At 38.6% G+C, this 21,074-nt stretch overlaps 1 protein-coding gene across 1 annotated transcript in view; it reads right to left on the bottom strand.

The window, feature by feature from the left end:
• Positions 1-21,074, bottom strand: part of adamts14 (ADAM metallopeptidase with thrombospondin type 1 motif, 14) — a 40,687-nt gene that overhangs the window by 18,641 nt on the left and 972 nt on the right. Inside the window, exons 2-6 of the mRNA XM_079333950.1 lie at positions 20,576-20,997; positions 10,051-10,207; positions 8,468-8,664; positions 2,795-2,878; positions 324-480 (exon numbers count right to left, since the gene is read on the bottom strand). Coding sequence (XP_079190076.1) covers positions 324-480; positions 2,795-2,878; positions 8,468-8,664; positions 10,051-10,207; positions 20,576-20,997 — 1,017 coding nt within the window. The remainder of the gene's footprint in view (positions 1-323; positions 481-2,794; positions 2,879-8,467; positions 8,665-10,050; positions 10,208-20,575; positions 20,998-21,074) is intronic.

Genomic DNA, 21,074 nt, shown 5'->3' with positions numbered 1-21,074 from the left:
TGATGTAATAAAAAAAACTATCACACATTTTTGATTTTTGTCTACATGCCAAAAACCTCCAACAACAATATCAGACTTAATTTTTTTTTCATATCCAGGGTGGCATCAACGTCAAGTCAGCAAGGTTATGGGAAGTTTCTAAGTATTTATTTTGCTGTGAGGTCAGCATCAGGAGAATTGGTTTTGTGCACTCAACTGCAACTTCCACTTTTTTAGTCTCATATCGACCTTACCTGGGCAAGACTTGAAGCCAACCCCTTTGTAAATGGAAGCAGATATCAGCACTCACTCTGCACAGTCCTCGATCGAGAAAAATACAGTACCTTGCATACCTGCGGGACCAAAATCTTGCCTTGTGAGGAAGATAGCGTGATCGTGGTACTCAGCATGGTCGGGGTCCCGGCGCTGCTGCGTGTTGGCCCATCGGCACACCTGCTCCAGGCTGCGAGATGGGTTGCCACGCTCGATCAGACTTATAGACTGTAGAAAAACAAGGAACAGGGAGACGTTAATATATGGTTTGCATTATCAGTTCCTTGCACGGGAAAAACTGTAAACTCATAATTTTCCCACATCTGAAGCATGCATTAACTTATTTTTGAAATCACCAAATAAGCTAACTTTCCTCCTTCATATTCTGCACAATGTCAGGAAATGTGTTAAAAATTTATTGTTTTGACTATTTTTCTGTAGATAAAAAAAGGGGTATGTCCTAATTTTTACTCATTCTGACATGCAGCTTCAAAGCCAACTGGCAACTGCAGACAGAAAACTGAAAAGGCCTAAAAAAAAAAAAATCAAGTAGACATGGAATGCAGTTTCCTGTTTGCTTTGTATGTTATGAAAAAAACATTCAAATTACCAACAAAACTAAGTCTGGGATGAGACAGCTGTATACACACTGAGTGCCCAGGGAAAGGAGAAATAAAAGCCTTCAAATCAATTGCAGAATATATTCTGTCCTTCCTTGCCTGGGTGCTGCTGTCACATTCAACAAGTTTAAACTCAGCTTGTAAACAGCTGCTTTGGCACATGGACAAGAAAGGCCAGAGGCAAAATGTCCAGTATTCAAGCAACCTCACAGTCAGATTAACAGGTGCTTAGAAAGTTCTGAACATAGACTTTGAAAAGAGTCCGTCATTTTAGCACATGATAATTGTAGTATATAATTGTTAAACATGCCTTGAACCCTGCTGACAACACATTAGTGTGAAGAAGATGTTGTGCAACAAAATTACAAAGGCTGTTGAGGTTTGACTTTCACCGAAAGACTAATAGCCTATATTGAATGTTTTTTTTCATGTGTAACAGGCTTATTAAAAAAAAAAATTCTGTTCCTATAAAACAGTTTCAAGGTTGACTGTAGGGTTTGTGCAAGTGAATTTTTTTTCTTTTACAATAAAACATGGTCTCCTCCAGATTTATTTTCAGTCATTACTCACACACATGTATGTGTTATATAATAAACAGAGATGAGGAAGGGATATATTAGCAACAGAAGGAAGGAGAAGAGGTAGAGCATGAATGAATTGAATGACTTCGATGTGGTTCCCTCCTTCACACCGTGGTGAAAAGACCTATCCAACTACCAAAGAATTAATAAATTACACACTGGATGCTGTGTGCCTCTCCATGCCACTGATTTGTTGCATCTGTGACTGATTGGCCACGTCTACTTGGTCTGTACTAAATGGGTTCACATTTCAGGGGTAGCATCCTTCAAAGGACACAGCCAACAAAAAACCCTAAAGAAACGGGAACTCCAAAGACTACTCAGGCCAAACTGAAATAAGGCGGACTGGTCTACAGAAAAATCCCTGTTTGTGTCACCAGCTTTTCCCAGCCCTAATTTATCCTACTGTTGTCAAGCAACATTGACAGCTAAATCTAACTAGCCAAAAAAACAAAATAAACAATTTCATGTAACTTAGCCCAACTTATTTGAACTTTCAAGGCCCCTATGTGATTTATTGTTGAAGTTCAAGTTGAAACCAATTACTCACATTAAAAAGTATTATCATCCGCCGCTTACAAGTTAACCATTTGATGAAGTCTTTGAAAGAGAAACTTCCAGGCAAAGAAAAACACATTTTTATCGTCTCAGGGCAAAATGAGGGCTGGATTCACGACCATTCAACACTACTACCATGTTTCTAATGATACACAGCTTCATGTAAATGGGTGAAGTATCCCTTTAAGAGACGACTCTACCAACTGAGCTACAGCCACCCATGTAATATTATACTCAGAATATTTCTGAAATTACCAAGATGGATCTGTGCAAGTCTGATGTTTGTTCCTAATAAGGTCTCTACATTTCATGCTGTGCTGAGAAATTTCATGTATACATTTATGTGTTAATTATGTCATTCAGAAAACGCTATCATAACTCACTCAGACTACTTAGGTGACACAAGGTATTCATTGTGTTTCTGGAAACAATGGTGCAATTATCTCTTTGAATTGCTGAGAAACTGAAATATAGTGATTATATCCCTTTGTTGATATCCGGGATGTATATTTCTTGTGCTTTTTATAATTATATAGACCTATGGGTCTGAAATAAAGTATATGAATACATATTTTTAACAGAAATTTGTCTTCAGTTGGAAATCTCTTTTTTTACGATATAAATTGGGTTCACTGGCACATTAAAGTTAATCTCTACTGGTGGGAAAAAGTTGCAATAATATATTCTTCAATGGTTATGCAACTATCAATCAACAGGAAGACCAGCAGAGAAATTTATATGAAAATACACTGATTTAAAACCCAGTCTTTGCTTATGGCTCACCTGTCTGTAGCCGACCATTATCATCCGCACAAGGACAATGTTGATGTTGGTTCCCAAAGATTCATCGTGGTAGATTTCATCAACCTGAAAGGAAATAAACAAAGTCTTTCAATTGTCTGTTGGATGAATGAACAGTGATGCATTTGATAAAGATGATAGAAAACATTTTGAATAGTAAGATTGCAGAACACAAGCATGTTTGTTCTTAAAGAATTTTCTACTTTGTGATCAAATAAATGTCGGCAACCCAAACCTCCGTCATACTGAAGCCTCTGCTCTTTTCCAGTGAAAACACAATCAACCCCCGTCAACTCCAGTTCACACCTCACACAATTAGTTGTGGTCTGCATTGTTGTGTTAGCAACTAATATTAGCCACTGAGTAGTTAGCTCGTGGCTTCACATTGCATGTAAATTTGCATGGAATGCTCACATGACATTTAGATAATTATTGAGTACATTACTCTTCTTTTCTCTGGCCTTAAACAGCTTTTATACACAAGTGGAGAAGTCAGCTGTCATGTTAGCATGGCTAGGACAACAACATAGCGGGACTTGTGCTTCTCACTCATTGTCGACTGTCATGACTCAGAGAGACATTTACAGGAGATATACTTGATTTCTGCTATATTGATGTGCAAAATATCACACCATATTCCTGGAAGTAAATTAATACAATCGAGACAAGAACAACCCGAGTTCAGATAAAGTCTAAGAAATGAAGAAAGCAGTCCTTGTTGAACAAATGAGAAGTTTCAGACTTTTTCAAAGACACAGTTCTGTGTATTATTTGTTTATTTATTTAAACTCAATACTGAAAAGGACAAAAGGTGTTTTTAATAGCCAAACTAACTTTGCAAATCCACTTTAAAGTGCACATTGTGTACAACTGTTTTCCACTCCAGCAAGAGGATGATGTTTTAAACTGAGGATAAAAGAGTCTGTTTTGGAGGATACAGCGTTGCCAGGACTTATGAAGAGTGAAGATGAATAGCAATTAAAGTTGTTTGCGCTCTTGGTAGGTAAACAGTTTTCAGCAGTTCATTTTCCTCTTCATTTTTTAGATCAGAATTAAATCAATGCAGATATCAATGTGTTTGAAAATGCTGGGAAAAACACTCAGAAGAAAAACACTTTTATACCAGAATAAATAGTTTCAGTAGCCACTGAGTAACCATAAAAGAACTTGTTTTGTTTCTTCTCTCACAACAAGACTTGATGCTAAGATACAGGAAATGATCCAATAAAACCAGCGATGATAGACGCATGACCTAGGAATACGTAATGTTTGATATGGCTTACCGGTAGTTATAATGTTATTTGGATGCTTAAAAAAGGCCAAGGTAAGATCTCATTCAACTCCCAAGTCCAAATTCACCATGAGTGCATCGATTTTCTATGAAATTCTTACATTATGTCTCCATTCCTTTGAGAAAAATTAAGGTCCATCATAATCTTTGCTCTTTGTCTTTTTTTTGGGGGGGGGGGGGGGGGGGGAATAAATATGCTCTCTTAAGCCCCGTTTTCACCAAGCTGTTCAGTTTGGTTCATCTCGGTACAGCACTCATTTTGTGGCGTTTCCATAGACTAAAGCTGGGAAAGATGCCCAAATTACCGACCCATACCATCCTACTTTTTGGGACCGTTCTGTTGGGTTGCCAAGTATATCGATCTGACCCTAAGAGGTGGAGCTAAACACGAAAGAATTTAGAATCGTCCCTTTCCGTTAGACAGCGGCAAACACAACACCGCCGTGTATAAATATAGTCAATAGTTTTTACGGCTGTATTTCTCCTCGTGGCACACAGCCTTCTCTGAAAACAAAGCTAGAATGTGTTTTGTAACAAAGAGCCACATGCTAATGACAAAGCAGATGACTTGCTGAATGTCTTCCGTCGTTGGTTTTGTTTACTGTGTTGCGTTTTTCTACTTTGTCAAATTTATTAGCGGGGTAGCTGTTAGCAATTAGCTACTATGATGTGGCGTTAATTCACGCTATCAGCATCCTGCTTAAACGCCGACGACCAAATATACCAAACTGTACTGATCCATTCCGGACAGCTTGGTAGAAATGGGGCTCTACTTCTAAGGGGGATAGAAGTACAGTGATATTAATCAGACTAATTATGGGATCTAATCAGTTGGTGTATAACCCATAAAAGAAGGAGATGATGGACCTTTCTCATAACTTGGGGGTTTGTAGGCAGGCTATAGGGACACATTAGTGTTTGAAAAGTAATAAATATCATGTCATGGTGAAGTGAATTTTGCATAAAATCACACTTTAAACACTTTAAACATTTTAAATTGGATAAAAGACGTGGGAGTTCCAGAAGCAGATCTGAGGTCTTAATGTTTAAACAGTTATGCCACCGACTCTAGCACAGAAGTTATTTAACCATCTGTGTTGCTCAGCTCCTTAAATACAGTATAGATTTGCATTGTACTCTCCTTATTGTAGCAGCACATCTTCTGGCACAATGGTCACATCTTTCTTACAGTTCTGTCTAAAAACCTTTAACTCCAAAATGTAGTTGAGGAGAATTTGGCAACAACAGAAATCTAATGTTTAAGACTGAGACATGAACGTATATTAGCTTCAGGCTAACAACACACAGTCATCATGCTTTTAAATTTAACTCTTTGAAGAGCACCCCACTCTGTGGAAAATCAACAAATATTTGATGTAACTTTTTTTGAAGCACTTTGAAGCTCTCGGTTTGAAAAAAGCTTTGAACTCCTGTACATTTTCTTCATATTAAAAAAATCTAAACAACCACAACAAAACAGTTTTTTTTTATGTTTTATGAGGCTGGTGACAACTCAAACAGTGACAGTGATTTAAACTTTGTTACTCTCTGTCACCAGCTCTCAGACGCTCTACGATACGTAACACTGATCCACCACAGGTCATCGATTATTTGGTGTTGCTAGACGCTGATTATTCAGAACAGCCTGGAGGGGCAAATCTGATGTGTTTGTAATGCCGTAGTAGAGCCAGTGAAAAGATGTACCAACAAGTGATGCTCGGCCTCATGAAAGAAAACAACCCCTTTTTATATATAGAACATTAAAGCTCCAGTGAATGACTGTAAATACCGAAAATTACACCACTGAAGAATCTTTGACTTACAAAATGTAAAAAAGGCTGTTTCTGACGCCTACCCCTGCGACAATACTTTCAGGGATTTTTTTACAAAAACTTTCACAGGAGCTTTATGGAAACTATCCGTACAGTAGAGCTAATAGAATAGAAAATAGAAAGCACGAAGACATACTAACTACTGACGCCTTCATTGTCAAAGCTTTATTTTATATCTCAGATGTTTAATGTTAAATTTCTTAGCTTTTTCTGATGGAAGATAAACTTTATAAGCTCAATTTGTTTTTTATTGCGATTCGTTTGTTATCAACATCTTTTTTTAAATTACAGCATTTTTTTTTTTTTACATGTTCGAAATAAAACAAATAAAACAAATCAGAAATGAAATTGAAATGTACAGATGTTGTCTGATCTCAAGCTTGTAAATCCGAAGGTCAAAAATGACAATGGTGGCAATGTCGGCTGATGTTCTTCTCCAAGACTAAACAAACACAATTCATCACAGAGTCAGGCTTGGAGTGTTAGCGTGTTCAAGGCTTTCACTGGCTTTCTATTACAGGGACAGACTTCAGGCTCCTCATGGGTAAAAGAAGTAAACTTTCTTTCGCCTAAACAGGTAGGCTGTCAGGTAACTTGCCTCATAGTTATTTTCAAGAACAAACAGAAACAAAAGTCAATTGCAGTGCAGAAACCCACAGGGTTGTAACATTCCTTTAATTCTTTTAAAACAGACTAATTTCTTGTGTTTTTTTAATGCTTTTCCTGTTGCTGTCTTTGTGCTCAGCTCAGACAGATATTTCCAGAGGATTCACAGTGCTCCTCTTTGCTTTAAACACCAACAAGTGCCTGTGTCACTTAGCTTTCTCTGGCTAGAAATTATGACCATGTGGAACAAAAGCTCTGTCAATGAAGGAAGTACAAATTTGCTCTGGGGCGCAGGGTTACACCCAAAGGTATTTAAGCAAATATTCCATTCACAGAAGCCTATTCAGGTCAATAAATGCTGTAAAGAGAACTTAAGTGACCCCAAATTCTTCTAGATTTGTTACGAGCTGAAATTCCTTGAGCGGTCAATACTGACCTATATATGTGTGTGCTTATGTTAGACACCTGACACAGTGAAGCAGTTGAATGAGAACAGCATCAAAAAATAGAGTCACACTGAATTGAAACACTGAATTTGCATCGTTTTTTTTCCAGCAAGACTCAGGTCTTTGCTTTCTGACCTGATTATAATATTTTTTGGTGAGTCCTGCTGAAGGGCGGGTTAACCCCACGCAGGCTGGGATAATGACAAAGCCAGGAGGAGCGTGTGCGCACACACACACACACACACACACACACAGAGGGCTGGAATGGGACTGTTTGTAGCTGCAAAATGAGAGTAGCAGCTGTGCACTGCAGGCGCTAGGTGTCCCTGGTTTGTGTACGGCATCACATCGACGTGAAGCCGAAAAAACCTGGTCGAACAACACAGCCATTGTGCGGCAGGCACCACAGCAGTCACCTTAGCTTTACACAGACAGGATGTTCAGTAATCAATCCCTCAGGGAGAGTTTCTCCAGGTGGTACTACACACTTTGCAGCCACGGAGCAGGGATTCAAAGGGATTTGAGTGGGCAGAGCTCTTTCAGACACAGCAAGCCTGTGGCTTACTCGTGGAACTAAACACTTAAGACCCTCGTTTGTTTAAACTCTGCCTCTGGTCAAGTTGCACATTGCTCTTGTCTGATTCCGCTCAAAACTAGGCCTTTTAATCCCTAAAAACCTCCTTAAATTCACTCCTCCTGACTGATCTGAGAAAGGTACAAGGGCTCATTAGAAAACTAAAAAGAAAGCTCTCACAGCCAACTCCAGAGCAATCAGCCAAAGTCATTAGAAATCAGACAGCTCACTCGGCCCAAGACAATTGAGGACAGATTGTAAATACTGTATAATATCCCATTTAAATAAACACTTCATTCCAAGTAAGAAGAGTTTGGCAGTGTGACAGGATCACTGGTGCTTGTTTCCACGCTCGCCCTGCACAGCTCCCGCTCAACTTTCTAATTGGTCTAGTGCAGCTAATCAGACCACCATGCACGGTCCAAATGGTAACTGTTACAGAGTGAAACCAGCACCCTGTGAAAATCTGACTTGGGGGATTTGGGACCAGTAAGCAGATTATGGTGGTAGGAGCTGGTGGAACCCGTAATGAATTAGCAGAGAGTTTTTTTTTTTCTCCTCTCATCTGATAATCCATAAACAGCTAGAGACAGCTAGGGTCCAGGGACAAGTGTGGCAAGGTCTGTTATGAGCGCGAACAACGTGGAAATATCTCCAAGGGTTGGTAAAAATAGTTTATAACAATCACATCGCTGATTTATGAAGTCTCCTTTGACCTTCACGCACTATGTTGTGTTTGTCCACTACTTATTTGGATCTAAAACACAATTTTATGATAGATTACAGACCAAACAATCAATAAATCCATATGACTATTTATGAGGAAATCAAGATAAACAAAACGTAGCCTGTGAGAATCTCTAATGCTAATGAAAAAAAAAAAAACCCAAATCAATAAATACTTACTATGTTCATGAGTGTCAGAACATAATTCTGCACATGCTCCTTGCCGTGGAAACGCACCACTGAGTCGTCCACAGCCAGCAGCACCTCAATGTTGTAGTCATCCTTCTTTGCGTGCCTCCTCTTGCGCTCGGACTCGGACAGTTTGTGTTCGACCAGATCCAGAGACGCAGGCAGGCTCGCAATCCCAAAGTCTGCAACTGCAAGAAAATACGAGCAGCACGTATTGAATGGACATATTTGATTCCTCTTGACTTATTTTAACTTCCATTCCATGTTAGTGGCATACCAAAATGTGTAAATATCCCAGGATGGACAGGAAGAATTTTTTGGGTTATTGACAGACAACAACCCTGGATATTTTCTGAGTAGCGAAGTTCAGATAGCGCTTTTCTTTCCCAATGTCATTCTTGAAATCTAGACTTGAGTTGTGGCCAAAACCAAATACCTTCCTCATACTAATACAAAAAACCCATATGCTGACATTTTGGTGTCTTTGACTCACATTAATCGCAATGCAAACAAAAATGTGTAAAATAACATTTGAAAGAAGGGGTTACTTAAATATGGCATGCCTGTTTATCACACAGACTTAGGATGTTCTGCACATTTAAAGGACGTGCGATGTTTTGATCCAGTAGATGCCGCCCTTGAGTCCCAGCACTAGACTAAAGCAAACTGCTGTTTGGCGACACCTCCGCTATTCAAAAGCCTCCGCTCTCCCCCAGCAACACAACCCCAACCTCTGTCCACTCATGTTCACACAAAGGAGTTATGAATCCATCCATCAAATACAGGTGAAATATTAACAAGAGTCTGAGTTTATCTGTAGAAATCATTTGCTGCATTCACTGATGCATTTCAATTGCCCAACATTCACTTTCCTTTATTGCTCTGCTTTGTTCTCAACCCACCCAGTCTTTAAGATATCTGGGTCTTTATCGCCATCATACCTTCTATAAGTAATATCTAATGTATAGTGCACAGCAGGTTTATTAGGAATCAGCTGACAAGTTCCAGCTGCTGTAAACACGATAAGCATGAGAATGAACCAAAACGGTGACATGGAACCAAGACAAGGAGCTAAAATGCTTCATACATATATGTATATACATATAAATTATTTTTTTATACAAGTATACATATTTATACACCAATAAATACGATTAGTACTATACTGTATCAGGAAACAAATCAAACCTGTGTTGCACAGAATAGGCTTAAGGAGGAACACATGAAAATGTTTAAACTCAATGTTCATTTTTAACATGAAGTATATAAGAACTGATCAAATGACCAAATTATTAACAGTCACTAATGTACAGTAGGTGACCACTTCAGTTAAAATATTTCTCTGGTATTATTTGTTGAATGCTCTTGAGTCTATTTCTTGGGCTCGTGACCGCAGTTTAGTTTTTTTTTTTAGTTTTTCATTGCTGCTTTGACCCTCCAGTGTTCTGACACTTCTGTACTAACTCACATGTGCACCCCCATATGCTCCCATCACATGCAGTCCAAACACACACTCAAACGCACACAGTGCTTTTTGTTTCCACTGACGTCAAGCCGCTCCACTCCTCGCCTACCTTCATTGTGGAGGTCCTCCCTCCGTTGGCCCGACTCCCGCTTGATGGCCGACCTGCGGTAGACCACATGGACACGCCCCTTCACTTCCACATCCTGCTGGCCTTTCTCGAGGGGCTCGATGAAAAACTCCCCATTATCAGTCCGGATCAGACCTGCCTGGAAAAAAGAGGGTTTCAATTAGTGCACCCCTCCTCCTTCAAAGGGCGGTAATTCCACTGGAGGCAGTAATTATAGTGTGCCTGATCAAACGTACAGTTTTTGAGAAGGGCTTGGAATGGAGAATGACGCAGGTAGACACAATTTGGGGGCCTTCAATCCTTTTAACAAATTCTTTTTAGTGTTTACAAAATGTTATCCTGACTCAGATGAAGAAGAGCTTTTACTGCCTTGCCTTGCCTTTTCATCTCAATCTCCTTTTTCCATTAATACATTTCCTTTTATTTGGTACTCTTACCAGCCCCAAGAAAGGTCTACATTTTTCATATATATATATATCTTCCTAACTTCTTGTTCTGTTCCACAGTTTGATGTTTCCGCCACTTCCAAGTATTTCATTCTGATACCCGCAGAGTGCTCAGACCTACTTCTATTCAAAGGAAAGAATACAATCTGTGGGTTATTGTTTGATGAAAAATCAGAGTGGGCGTGTCAACTCTTACAATACAGGCTATGAAAAGTCCTAATTTCAGAAGAGGATTTATTCCGGCTGGAAACTGTGGATAGAAAGTGGCAGTTCTAGAAAAAAATATAAATTATTGAGAAGAACAGCAAACACAAGTTGACATTTACCATTGAGTTCGGTAATGACAATAAACCTGCAGGAAATGCACAGGGAATAACGTAAAATGACGTTTCACCATTAACATTTATCAAACCAGTATGTACAGAAAATCGCTACTTGCAGAACAAAATGATAGTGTTTCATTCAAAGCAGAAACCATAATTGTTTCTGCTTTGATAGTGTTTCAAAAGTGTTTTAAGCTGCTAGTAGAAGCTGCCTGAAACAACGCGGAACCAACCTTGATAGGTCCATCTTTCTTAACAACATGAACATTTTGACGACGTACTGTGCGACCTTCAGAGAAAATCAAGATCAGATCAAAACAAATGTTCTCTTTTAAACTCTGTCCTTATCCATCTTTACACTTCCCTCGAGCCTCCTGTCCTGTTTCACTGACAGTAAACATCTAAAAACAAGTTTCTGCCATCAATCTCAAGTAAGGATAATTCTGTTATACAGACGAACAACAAAATCAACAATTAATTCACTTTCCTTTTTGAAGTCTTATATTTACAAAAGGTATTTTTGACTTTGCTATACTACTATATTATGAACGTTGCATGGTATGCCTTTAAATAGCTGCAGAGAACTGCAGCATTCACTATAGACCAGGTCTGTGTTGATTACTGGTGCAGATGATGCCTTAAACAGCACTGTGACATCAAGTCTAAAAAAAAAGATAAACTCAATGGAGCGACAGAAGTACACACCACACAGATGGTTGCAGTAACATTAGCAACTTGCACGGCTTCGATGGCGTGAAAATGTCCGTAAACTGCTTTAGCCAGAAAACCAGAAAAGAAGTTTTTTCTGCACTGTGTGGGATTGAGTCTATTACCGTCTTCTCTAAAGAAGAGTACATGTCTAGTGAATAGATTCTTGGTAATCTAGGGCATGGATGGAGGTATTTTAAAATTAATCCAACGGCAAATGAACTTCGTTAAAGATTTTCCGTAATTCTTCTGTTATGAGAACTCAGTTCTAACTTTCTGATGAGACTTGAAGATCTTTGAGAACATCAATCAAGTCCACTTTGAAAAAAAAAGTATTCATTTCCACAATTTCCCATATTGGGATGAGCGTATGTCCATTCATCCATCCATCCATTCATCATTTGCATAACCTTAACATAAAGGGTGCAACACATTCTTGAATTCTTACTGATATCCGTCATGTAAAAATCCTCTTTTTGTGTATACTGAATTTGACTGAACATACCGGTAAATATTTAGATGGACCACATTCGGTAGCCTGTGTCCAGTTCTGGCCTGCTCTTACTGCAACAATCATACGAAAGCATCTCGTGAAAGGTGTTACAGACTTGAATTGTAGTATTTGGTTATAATTTTGTACAAATGTAGTATATTAGGTTGGTTTTACAGTCAATGAAAGCACAACTATTTCTTTTCTGAATATGAAGACTTAATACGAATGTTGTTTGCAGCTCTTATCTTAGTGCTCGGCTGCCGCTATAATCACTCGTGTAACCAGTTGAATAAGTTCAGAAGAGTTACTCATCAAATTCTCAAGTCATTACTTTGAGCAGTCAGTCAACAAAAAGTTCCCCTTGTTCAACATTGTGTTTGCAAAGTCACTTTCAGCAATTTATTTCCACTTTCAGGCCACCAGTCAATGCTTGTGCAGACTGTAGACAGAACAGATTGGATACTCTCGTGAGAGCTTTAAGATAGACCTTCCCATTGTTATTTGCAAATGATAAGATTGGATTTGCGTGTCCAGGCATCACTCTGGAGTTCTGTTTCTGCTGCTTCCATAATTGAATTTGACAATGCTTCTCCAGCAGTGTACATTTACTGCATCATTACATGGATAAGCAGAGACTTACTGCTAAGATGTGCACAAATACTGAATCCACCTTTATGCCAACTAAGGGAAGCCAAAAGGCTGTTAGCCATATCTGTATGTTTACGCCTCACTGCTCTGTAGAAAGAAAAGTATTAACTGGCTGTGGAAAAAGCAAACAACAAAACTATTCAGTTTTTTCGTGGATGGTTTTTGTGTAAATGAAGCCTAAAAATAGCCATGCGTCGTTCACACATTTCCTTCAAAATGTTCCATTTTTTTTTAGCTTAAATTGGACACTGCAGCATGATTTGTACAAACCCATCCAGGGAACATTGTTCCCTCATGATTCCTGTTGGACATCATGTCTAATAATACGGAAAAAATGAGGAAAAAGCAATGTTGCATCCTCCGCCAAAAATCCAAAATGTAGTCTGAGGCTGATACATTTCCTCTTTGTGTTGCCAACTTTCAAAGAAGCTTGTTAGACTGAATATGCGTTTTCGGAAGAGTGCAGATAATGGAAAGTAGAATTCTCATATCGCTCCCCATGACTTGTCATAAAAGCCATCCAGTCTATCATTAAACCTCTGACAAAGGCACATCCATTCTGGCAGTGTGGTGTGTAATAACAGCTGCAAAAGAGGTCTTCAAACAGGAAAGGAAAGGAAAAAATAAATCCTTTCAAATCTTTCCCATGCTGACACTGGGGATGAAAAACACAAGTGCTGTGAAGTGAAGGGTTGAGTTGTGATGGTGAGGGCAAAGAGGAGTGAAAGAATCTGTCCAGCCTCTGACCAGGAAATGCCAAGTAAGACATGCTCGAATACTTCCTCTGTGGTCTCTTATTTCAGCAGCGGCTGGAGAGTGAAGCCAGCTCTGTGAGGGGAGAGAGAGAGGGAGCAGTAGCATCTGGAAGGACCCTCAGAAGAACCAAATGTAAACATGTGCACCCTGCAGGGAAGTATGTCTGGGCCAAGGAAAGGTGGTGGTTTCGCTGCCCAATGTCAGGAAGGGACACAGAGTTATTAGATCTTTAGAAAGTCTGCCTAGATCTCTTTATTTGGAATGTCTTTAACACAATCAGAATGGCATTGTATGACTCAAGACCTTAATACAATTACTTTCCCTCATCTATAACCCTAGGTTACAGTAATAGTAGGTTATTTTGCCTATATTCAATAAAACAATTTGGTTGATTACTTGGAAAAAGATTGAATTGTATTGTATTCATCCAGGATCATTTCTAATGACCTTCTCGCTGAAGCCTGAAATTTGTTGCAATTGTTTTCAGCTTTGTATCGCTGTAGTGTTTCAAAAAAAGAAGGGCCAATAACAAGAATCTAACGCATTATGAACCACTGTATTGCAATCCTGCTGAAAAAAATAGCCATTATAACAACAAACATCTTTCTGATCTTTATTAAAATGACAAATTTCATCCAGAGTATTTTCTTACCATTTCTTGGATCTTTTTATTTTGTTTTTAGGAAATATTAATACATAAAAATGTATAAAAATACGCTGCACCAACAACTAGGGCTGGGAATCTTTGAGTGTCTCAAGATTTGACTTTGATTCTTGGGGTTGCGTTTCGATTGAGAATATATTTTCAATTCACAATGATTCTGGATTCATGATTCAAAGTGTATTTTTGAATTAGTACATACTTCAGGATCTACTGTACTCTGGTCACCTGTAAGACTGGCTGGATTTCTTGCTGCTCCATTTGGCATTCTCCTGAATAAAAGAGCTAGCCTGAAAACTTACCAGGGAGTGACTGATTAGAAAATCTATTCTTTGAAGTTATTAATCTTTTTCAAATCTCAGAAGACAAGAATCTAAATTTTGACATCATCGATTTTTTTCCAAACCCTACCAACTACCTAAGGGCAAAGAAATTACTAAAGACATCTCAGATCAGACACACATTTTGTGCCCTAGTCAATCATCAAACTAAATTTTGAACTGATACAAGTCAAATTTCAGACTATTACAACCAATCAGTGAATTAGATATTCAGCTAGATAGTATTATTCATTTTATCATCTTGCAATTGTTTCTAATTTTGTCTTCAATTGCTGAGTATGAAAATTAATAAGGAGGTGTAAAAGTAAAGGGAACGTACAGGATTTCAGGGGACATGTCAAGGTAACTCTTATCTACTGCTGGCAACGCATTGATGAGACAGAACAGAAAAAGAAGTTTTTTCTGCACTGTGTGGGATTGAGTCTATTACCGTCTTCTCTAAAGAATATATATATATAAAGGTGTATTTTAAGAATGAGCTTAGCCAAAGGTCATGGATGTTAGAGCTGCAACGTGCAAGAAAACTAAGTCCAGGCATCAACCGAGAGGCTTAAACTGTAATTTGTGGCCCATTGATTTAAAATGAAGCACAGGGTTGTGAGCACGTTCTTTGCTGATCCACACAGTAGACACAGAGAGACCTGCTTTAGCCTGCTGACTTCCAGCTGAGCAGTATAAGTAAGGTCACACAGTATTGAATTCATTTTACTTTTAAAATACGTAGTATATCTGGAAATAATGACCCATGGCATGACACGATGAGACAACGCTTCCTAAAAGTCCTTGCAGTGACGCACGTGTTGGTGACGCTGGATCAAAGCTTTACTGGTAACACCAGGTAGATAAATAAGTCAAAGCTGACTCGTGCTTGAGTACACAGAGTTGCAGTCTTGAAATAATAGTGTGTGACAAGTTGTGGTAGTCGGGGATTAATACCTCATTCCTTTTTATCAGCTTTTTGACCTACTGTGCCGGGCCACAAAGGGCAAGAACAGCTTGTGATCAGGAAGAGGTCTATTATGAGGAAATTAGATTAAATCACATACACCCTGCTGTTCTGAACTTGTATCAAAGAGGAGAGAAAATATATTAATTATATATCTATATATGTAATTTAACCTTTAGCAGGAACACTTTAAGCAACACCGAAGTAGAAGGATATAAGGCTACTAATTGCTAATTACTGCGATTCATTTTTCGGACTATTAATGTGAATCTTGACACCTTTGAATCGATTTTGAACTGCCTCACGATTAATCTTTACATCTCTAATGGGTGTGGTTAAAAAAAGGAGATAAGAGTTAGCTACTGTAATGTAAGAAGAAATAAGTAGTAACAGTGACTTAAAAAGCTGTGCAGAGAATAAGCAGCAGTTTATTAGTAGCAGTAGCATCCACTGGTGTGTGTGTGTGTGTGTGTGTGTGTGTGTGTGTGTGTGTGTGTGTGTGTTTAGGTTTGCTAACTTGTGTGTGTGTGTGTGTTTAGGTTTGCTAACTTGTTAAATAGTGTTTTAACCAGTGATACTTAAGCTGCTGCAAATTAAAATAATACTCAGAGGCAATTAATCATATTATTGGCTGAGTCGTCGGGCTTCCTCTGGAGCTCATAATTTAGTGACTCCACCTCAGTGCAAGCAGAGTTCCTCGAACGCCAGACAATCCTGAAATACTGGAATGGGACCAGACCTGTACAAATATACCAACAAACTTTCGTGAATATAACAATCAAAGCAAGCATTCTCCATCTCCAGCGAATGGAAAACTGCAACCCCACCCCTAAAAAAGCAAGCACACTTTTGACTTTTACTGGATGTCTCTCTTTTTAACTTATGAACACACAAATAGCACTCTATCGACTGAGGATTCTATGGCACTCGTGTTTCCATCACACATGTAATTCAATCAGCCCCACATCATAGGGGGGGAACCGGTGTAATCATAGCCACCCCTTGTCGCTCCACAACAATGGTTCACACTTGTCTGGAGTACACAGCTGTTGTCATCTAACAGGAAAGGGAACATGAACAAATATGTAAAAAAAGATAACAGATTAATGTGTGGCTTTACTGGACGCATGTCTTATCTGTCACAAGCTTGGAATGCCAGAAAGCTGGCGCCTCCGGAAAAATGGCAGGAGACTCAGTTAACGTAATCGGTTTCTGGTGATGTCATACCTCACTAGTAGGGATCTCTGTGAGAACAGTCTCACTGCTAAGGACACACTGATAGCAAAGCAAATCAAGAATGGAAATCCCAAAATAACTGGTGTGGTGATCAAGTCTGAGGACTTTTGCTTTCCAGGAATTCACAGGGTGTGAAAATACAAATCCTTGCAACTGTGATTAACACTAGATGTTTGTGCTAAGCACATCAAACGTACTTTTCAAGAAGGAGTTAAGGACAGTTGTGTAAGTCACATAACAAAAAACTATAAAAGCTGAGGATAGCAAAACAGCAAATCTAGCAAAGTCTTTCATCCGGTCATGAAATTCAAAGTTGAATCCATAAAGCAACAGCTTGAAGTTCTGAAATTTGCACTTCAACCAAGTCCAGTTGACTTTTTTTATGAAACATTAAAACCACAAGCAAACTAGCAAAACTCAGAAGATAGCAGAAAAACTAGAAAGATTACACCGATAGCGAATTAGAAGTTACGAGAGCAGAGGCTGAAAAAAATGTAGGTGATAAGGATGTTCCTGACCGACTATTTTTCCAGTCAATTAAAAGGAAAAATAAATAAATTCCCTTTAAAGGTAAGAAAACATTCAGAAAACAGTCAAAGTTGACAGAAATGTATCAAAAATTGTCTTTTTTGTGAACACTGTTATTTGAGTGTTGCTAATGTTAGCAGTGCTAGCGCCACAAGCCTTTAGTCCTCCCTGCTTGTTAACATCCACATTCCTGTACTAAATATAGTTAAATATGGCTTAGTTGATATCTGTTTAACTTGTAACAGCCTAAATAAATTTTGATAAAACATTTCTTAATCAAGATTTACTGTACTTCTACGAGGTGCTTTCTATTTACTGTGTTTGTTAACATTCAGCTAGTAGAACAGGGAACACTTCCCGTCAAACATATATTTGAATATGGAGCAAGTAGATACAAACTGTATAGTTATGAATCAAATGCTAAGAAAGCTGGTAAAAAAACCGAGTTAGTCGACGAAAAGCCAACAAAACAGAAAGAAAACACGTTATCACATGCTTGCAGGAAAACACCTAGCATAGCAGAAGCCACACCAGTGTTTTAATACAATTATTTTGTGTTGACATTAAATAACGGGATACTGTTCTTCAAGTCTGAGCATCCTCTTTCAAGGATTATACATGTAACGTGAACAAAACACTGAAAAATACTTGCAGTCGGATTGACATATTTTACTTGTTTTCTAGCCCATCAAACATACCTTTGTAGAAGAGAAACAGTAAAAACATACAACACAATACATGTACAAAGGTTTCGCCCGCATGCACCTCTGTGCACCATTAACATGCTTATTTCCTTTGAACGCTGCCTTTCATCAGACACGACCTCTTTATCGCATGATCCTTCACTTTAGACAAAATAATTTGCCTACATCTTCAAATGCTCCCCAGACAACTCTACATGCACAGACATGTCTATGTTTATGTTGGCTTTGATGCAAAGAAATGCATGGACTGTATTCCATAGTGCCTTTATAGGATGTTTTTACAAACATCACAGGGAAAACATGCATCAAGTATCACAAAATTGTTTCATACTGTCCTTGAGCCTGGTTAGTTTAAGACTTCTGCATCCACTACAGTTACATGAAGTTGATTAAAAGTTGTTTGTACTGCTAAACTTCAGACTTCAGAGTTTGAAATGAGGAAAAAGTCACCAACAGTGGGTGTGAGCATTTTAAATTTAACCCTGTCATACATGAATTATGATAACCTCAGACAGAGAAGTTTTTTTTATTCCTGTTTAGGCATGAAAAACAAGGTTTGAATTTTTTTTCAATTCACATTTTATAAAGATATAATTACACTTCCACAAAGGTGTACAACATGTGATTTTGTAAAAATATGTATATGACAAATAAATGAAATAAAGCCATGCTGTACTAAAGATTTAAATTAAATTTAAAAACGTATTTCATGTAATTTGATCAAAAATACCTGTCTCACAATCTAGTCGAAATACTGCTTTTTGAACATACAACACAGAGACGCAGATGGTCAAAAGAGGAAACGAATTCCAAAGATTTGATTCAAAAGGAGCTCAGAATGGGATCATCAATAGCATCAATGTATAGACATCCTTGTCTTAATCCAATCACAATCATGCTTACTTGGTTTTTGAGGTCCAGTGAGCCATATTAAAAGTATCAATCAATCAATTTATTGTCATCAAAGCTCCAATTTGCTTAGATGACAAATAACTAGCTTGGCTAAACTGTCACAAATAGTGTTATATGTTGAAAAGTGTCCCCCTACTACATGTGGTAATTTGAGAAACTGCAGGATTTTTCAACTTTGTGTTTGTGCAGAACAACGCACAAGACTGGAATCACATTTCTGCTTTCTGTGTCGCATTCATCATATCTTCTTGGTTTCTGTGCTGAATAATATATCCCCTCCATCAGTATTAGGCTTTGCACTAATATAATCATATAAGACTGACAGGAGGTGACCCTTTGTGCACAAAAGCATTGACAAAACCAATGAATATACTGTAAGTTGAATCCAGCATTGCTCTTCATTGTATCGCATGAAGTTACTGTGTCAATTTTAGCCTTCAGTCGCTCGAAGGACCCACACACTGTTACCTTTAAAGAAATTACTTGTGAGAAGAAATGGCATGGCATTGTTCACAAAGACCCCTAACTGTAATTGATAAATAACTCTTTGATGTATACTTAGGTCCTTTTTAGATCTGCAAGCTTCAACACAGATTGTTGTATTTATACAGAAAAACAACTAGAGATAGGATATGAGGCAGGGATGATAAAACATACAAGTTTCAAGAGGTCTCCAGTGTTGCTTTGTGCTGATGCAACTTGAAAACGCATCAAGACACTAAATTATAGGCCTGTGCAAATTCTAGCCAAAAGAGTCAAAATTACAGTCAAGTGAAATCAAAGAAAGTAATTTTACCTTACCTCTCAAAGGTTGTCACTTAAAAAAAAAAAAAAATATTTAAAGCAAGGGTGTTTGATGATATTCAAAAGCTCAAGGGTCAGACGGTTATCTCCCCCTCCCATTCCACACGTTATTTCTGTCACAACAACTCAGACAGCTGACTCAGAAAAACTAAAGAGCAGCCTCGCTTTGGTCAACCTGCCAATTCAAATGTCACATGCATGTTGGAAAATTCACTCTAATTTGCTTGCGAACAAACATCCATTAATGGCTCAGCTCCCCTCCTGCTGATTTACACCATCACAGCACAACCAAACGACTGTTCTTGAGCAGAGTGATTTACAGATAACCAGTAATCGAGGAGACAACGTTTCAGAAGTACAGTGGGTCTCCTGGTATTGTCGCCTTGCATTGTGAAACGATTTTTACATGGATAATCCTTAAATAACATTGCAGATACCAAGCCACTACTAAGGATGCTTAACCACTTAGCATGAGTATGCTAGAGGTTGCTTCACAATGTTTTGGTTTCTCCTTTATGTAACAGCTAAGATTCAAGTCAGTTTCCAATGGCTGCCATTGTTATTTTTTCTAAAGTATCAAATGTTTGAATAAACTTCTGCTCATGTAGATTGTTTACATTTAGCAGGTTACATAAAGTAGTGTTGCAAAGTTCTACTGTATTCTAATCAATGCTAATTATCAAACAATGAATAATAACTTGTGTGAAAGAAGTCCATCATAGTAATGAAAGTTGAGGTTTTTTAGCATCTTTCAGCCATTTGTTTCGATTTTGCAGGATGCACATTTTATGACCTTCTACTCACTGCTCCAGAGCCAGATGTGCCTGCTCTAATACATGCATCGCTGAGTGGCCATCATCAAGGACTCTCTCATCATGACTCACTAACCAATAACACACCACATTATGTCAGACACTCAACCAAAGTAGAAAATGGGTATTTTCTTCATTCCATATCTTTCTCTATCTGAGGAATATTTCAACCTTGCATTAGTGACTTACCAGTCCATCACAGTTGCTGATAGCCACAGAGGCATCTGGCATATCACTCACATCTCCAGTGAAAACACAGTCCCCATGGATACGCTCCTTGGACTTTTCCACGAAGTCCTCCTGCCATTCCACAAAAGCCCCCGGGGCCACCAGCCTCCTGTTGGCCCTCAGTCGAAGGTGCAGTTCCTTCCCAAAAACAGTGACATTGAAAAACAAGTGCTGAGCCAAGGCAGGGGTGACCGAGGGCATCTCAGGGGCACCGCGGGCCACCCTTCTTCTTCCGCTTTCATAGTTTGAAGGGGCACCATCAGCAGCATCATCACTTTTACTTCCACTTCCAGCAGACACCACGTGAGAAATGTAGCGGCCGTGGGAGTCTGTGCTGAATGGCACGATAAGACCATATTCACTTAACTTTCCAGAGAGTTTTTCTGATGGAACAGACAATGTCAAGTGAGAGTCACATTCAAAGAACTACAACAAGTTCCTGTGGAAAAAGTCGAGAGTA

Source organism: Symphodus melops (genome assembly GCF_947650265.1).
Source record: "Symphodus melops genome assembly, chromosome: 21".
Classification (NCBI taxonomy): domain Eukaryota; kingdom Metazoa; phylum Chordata; class Actinopteri; order Labriformes; family Labridae; genus Symphodus; species Symphodus melops.
Note: the sequence above shows the minus strand (reverse complement) of the source record. Positions and strands in the feature narration are given on the sequence as shown.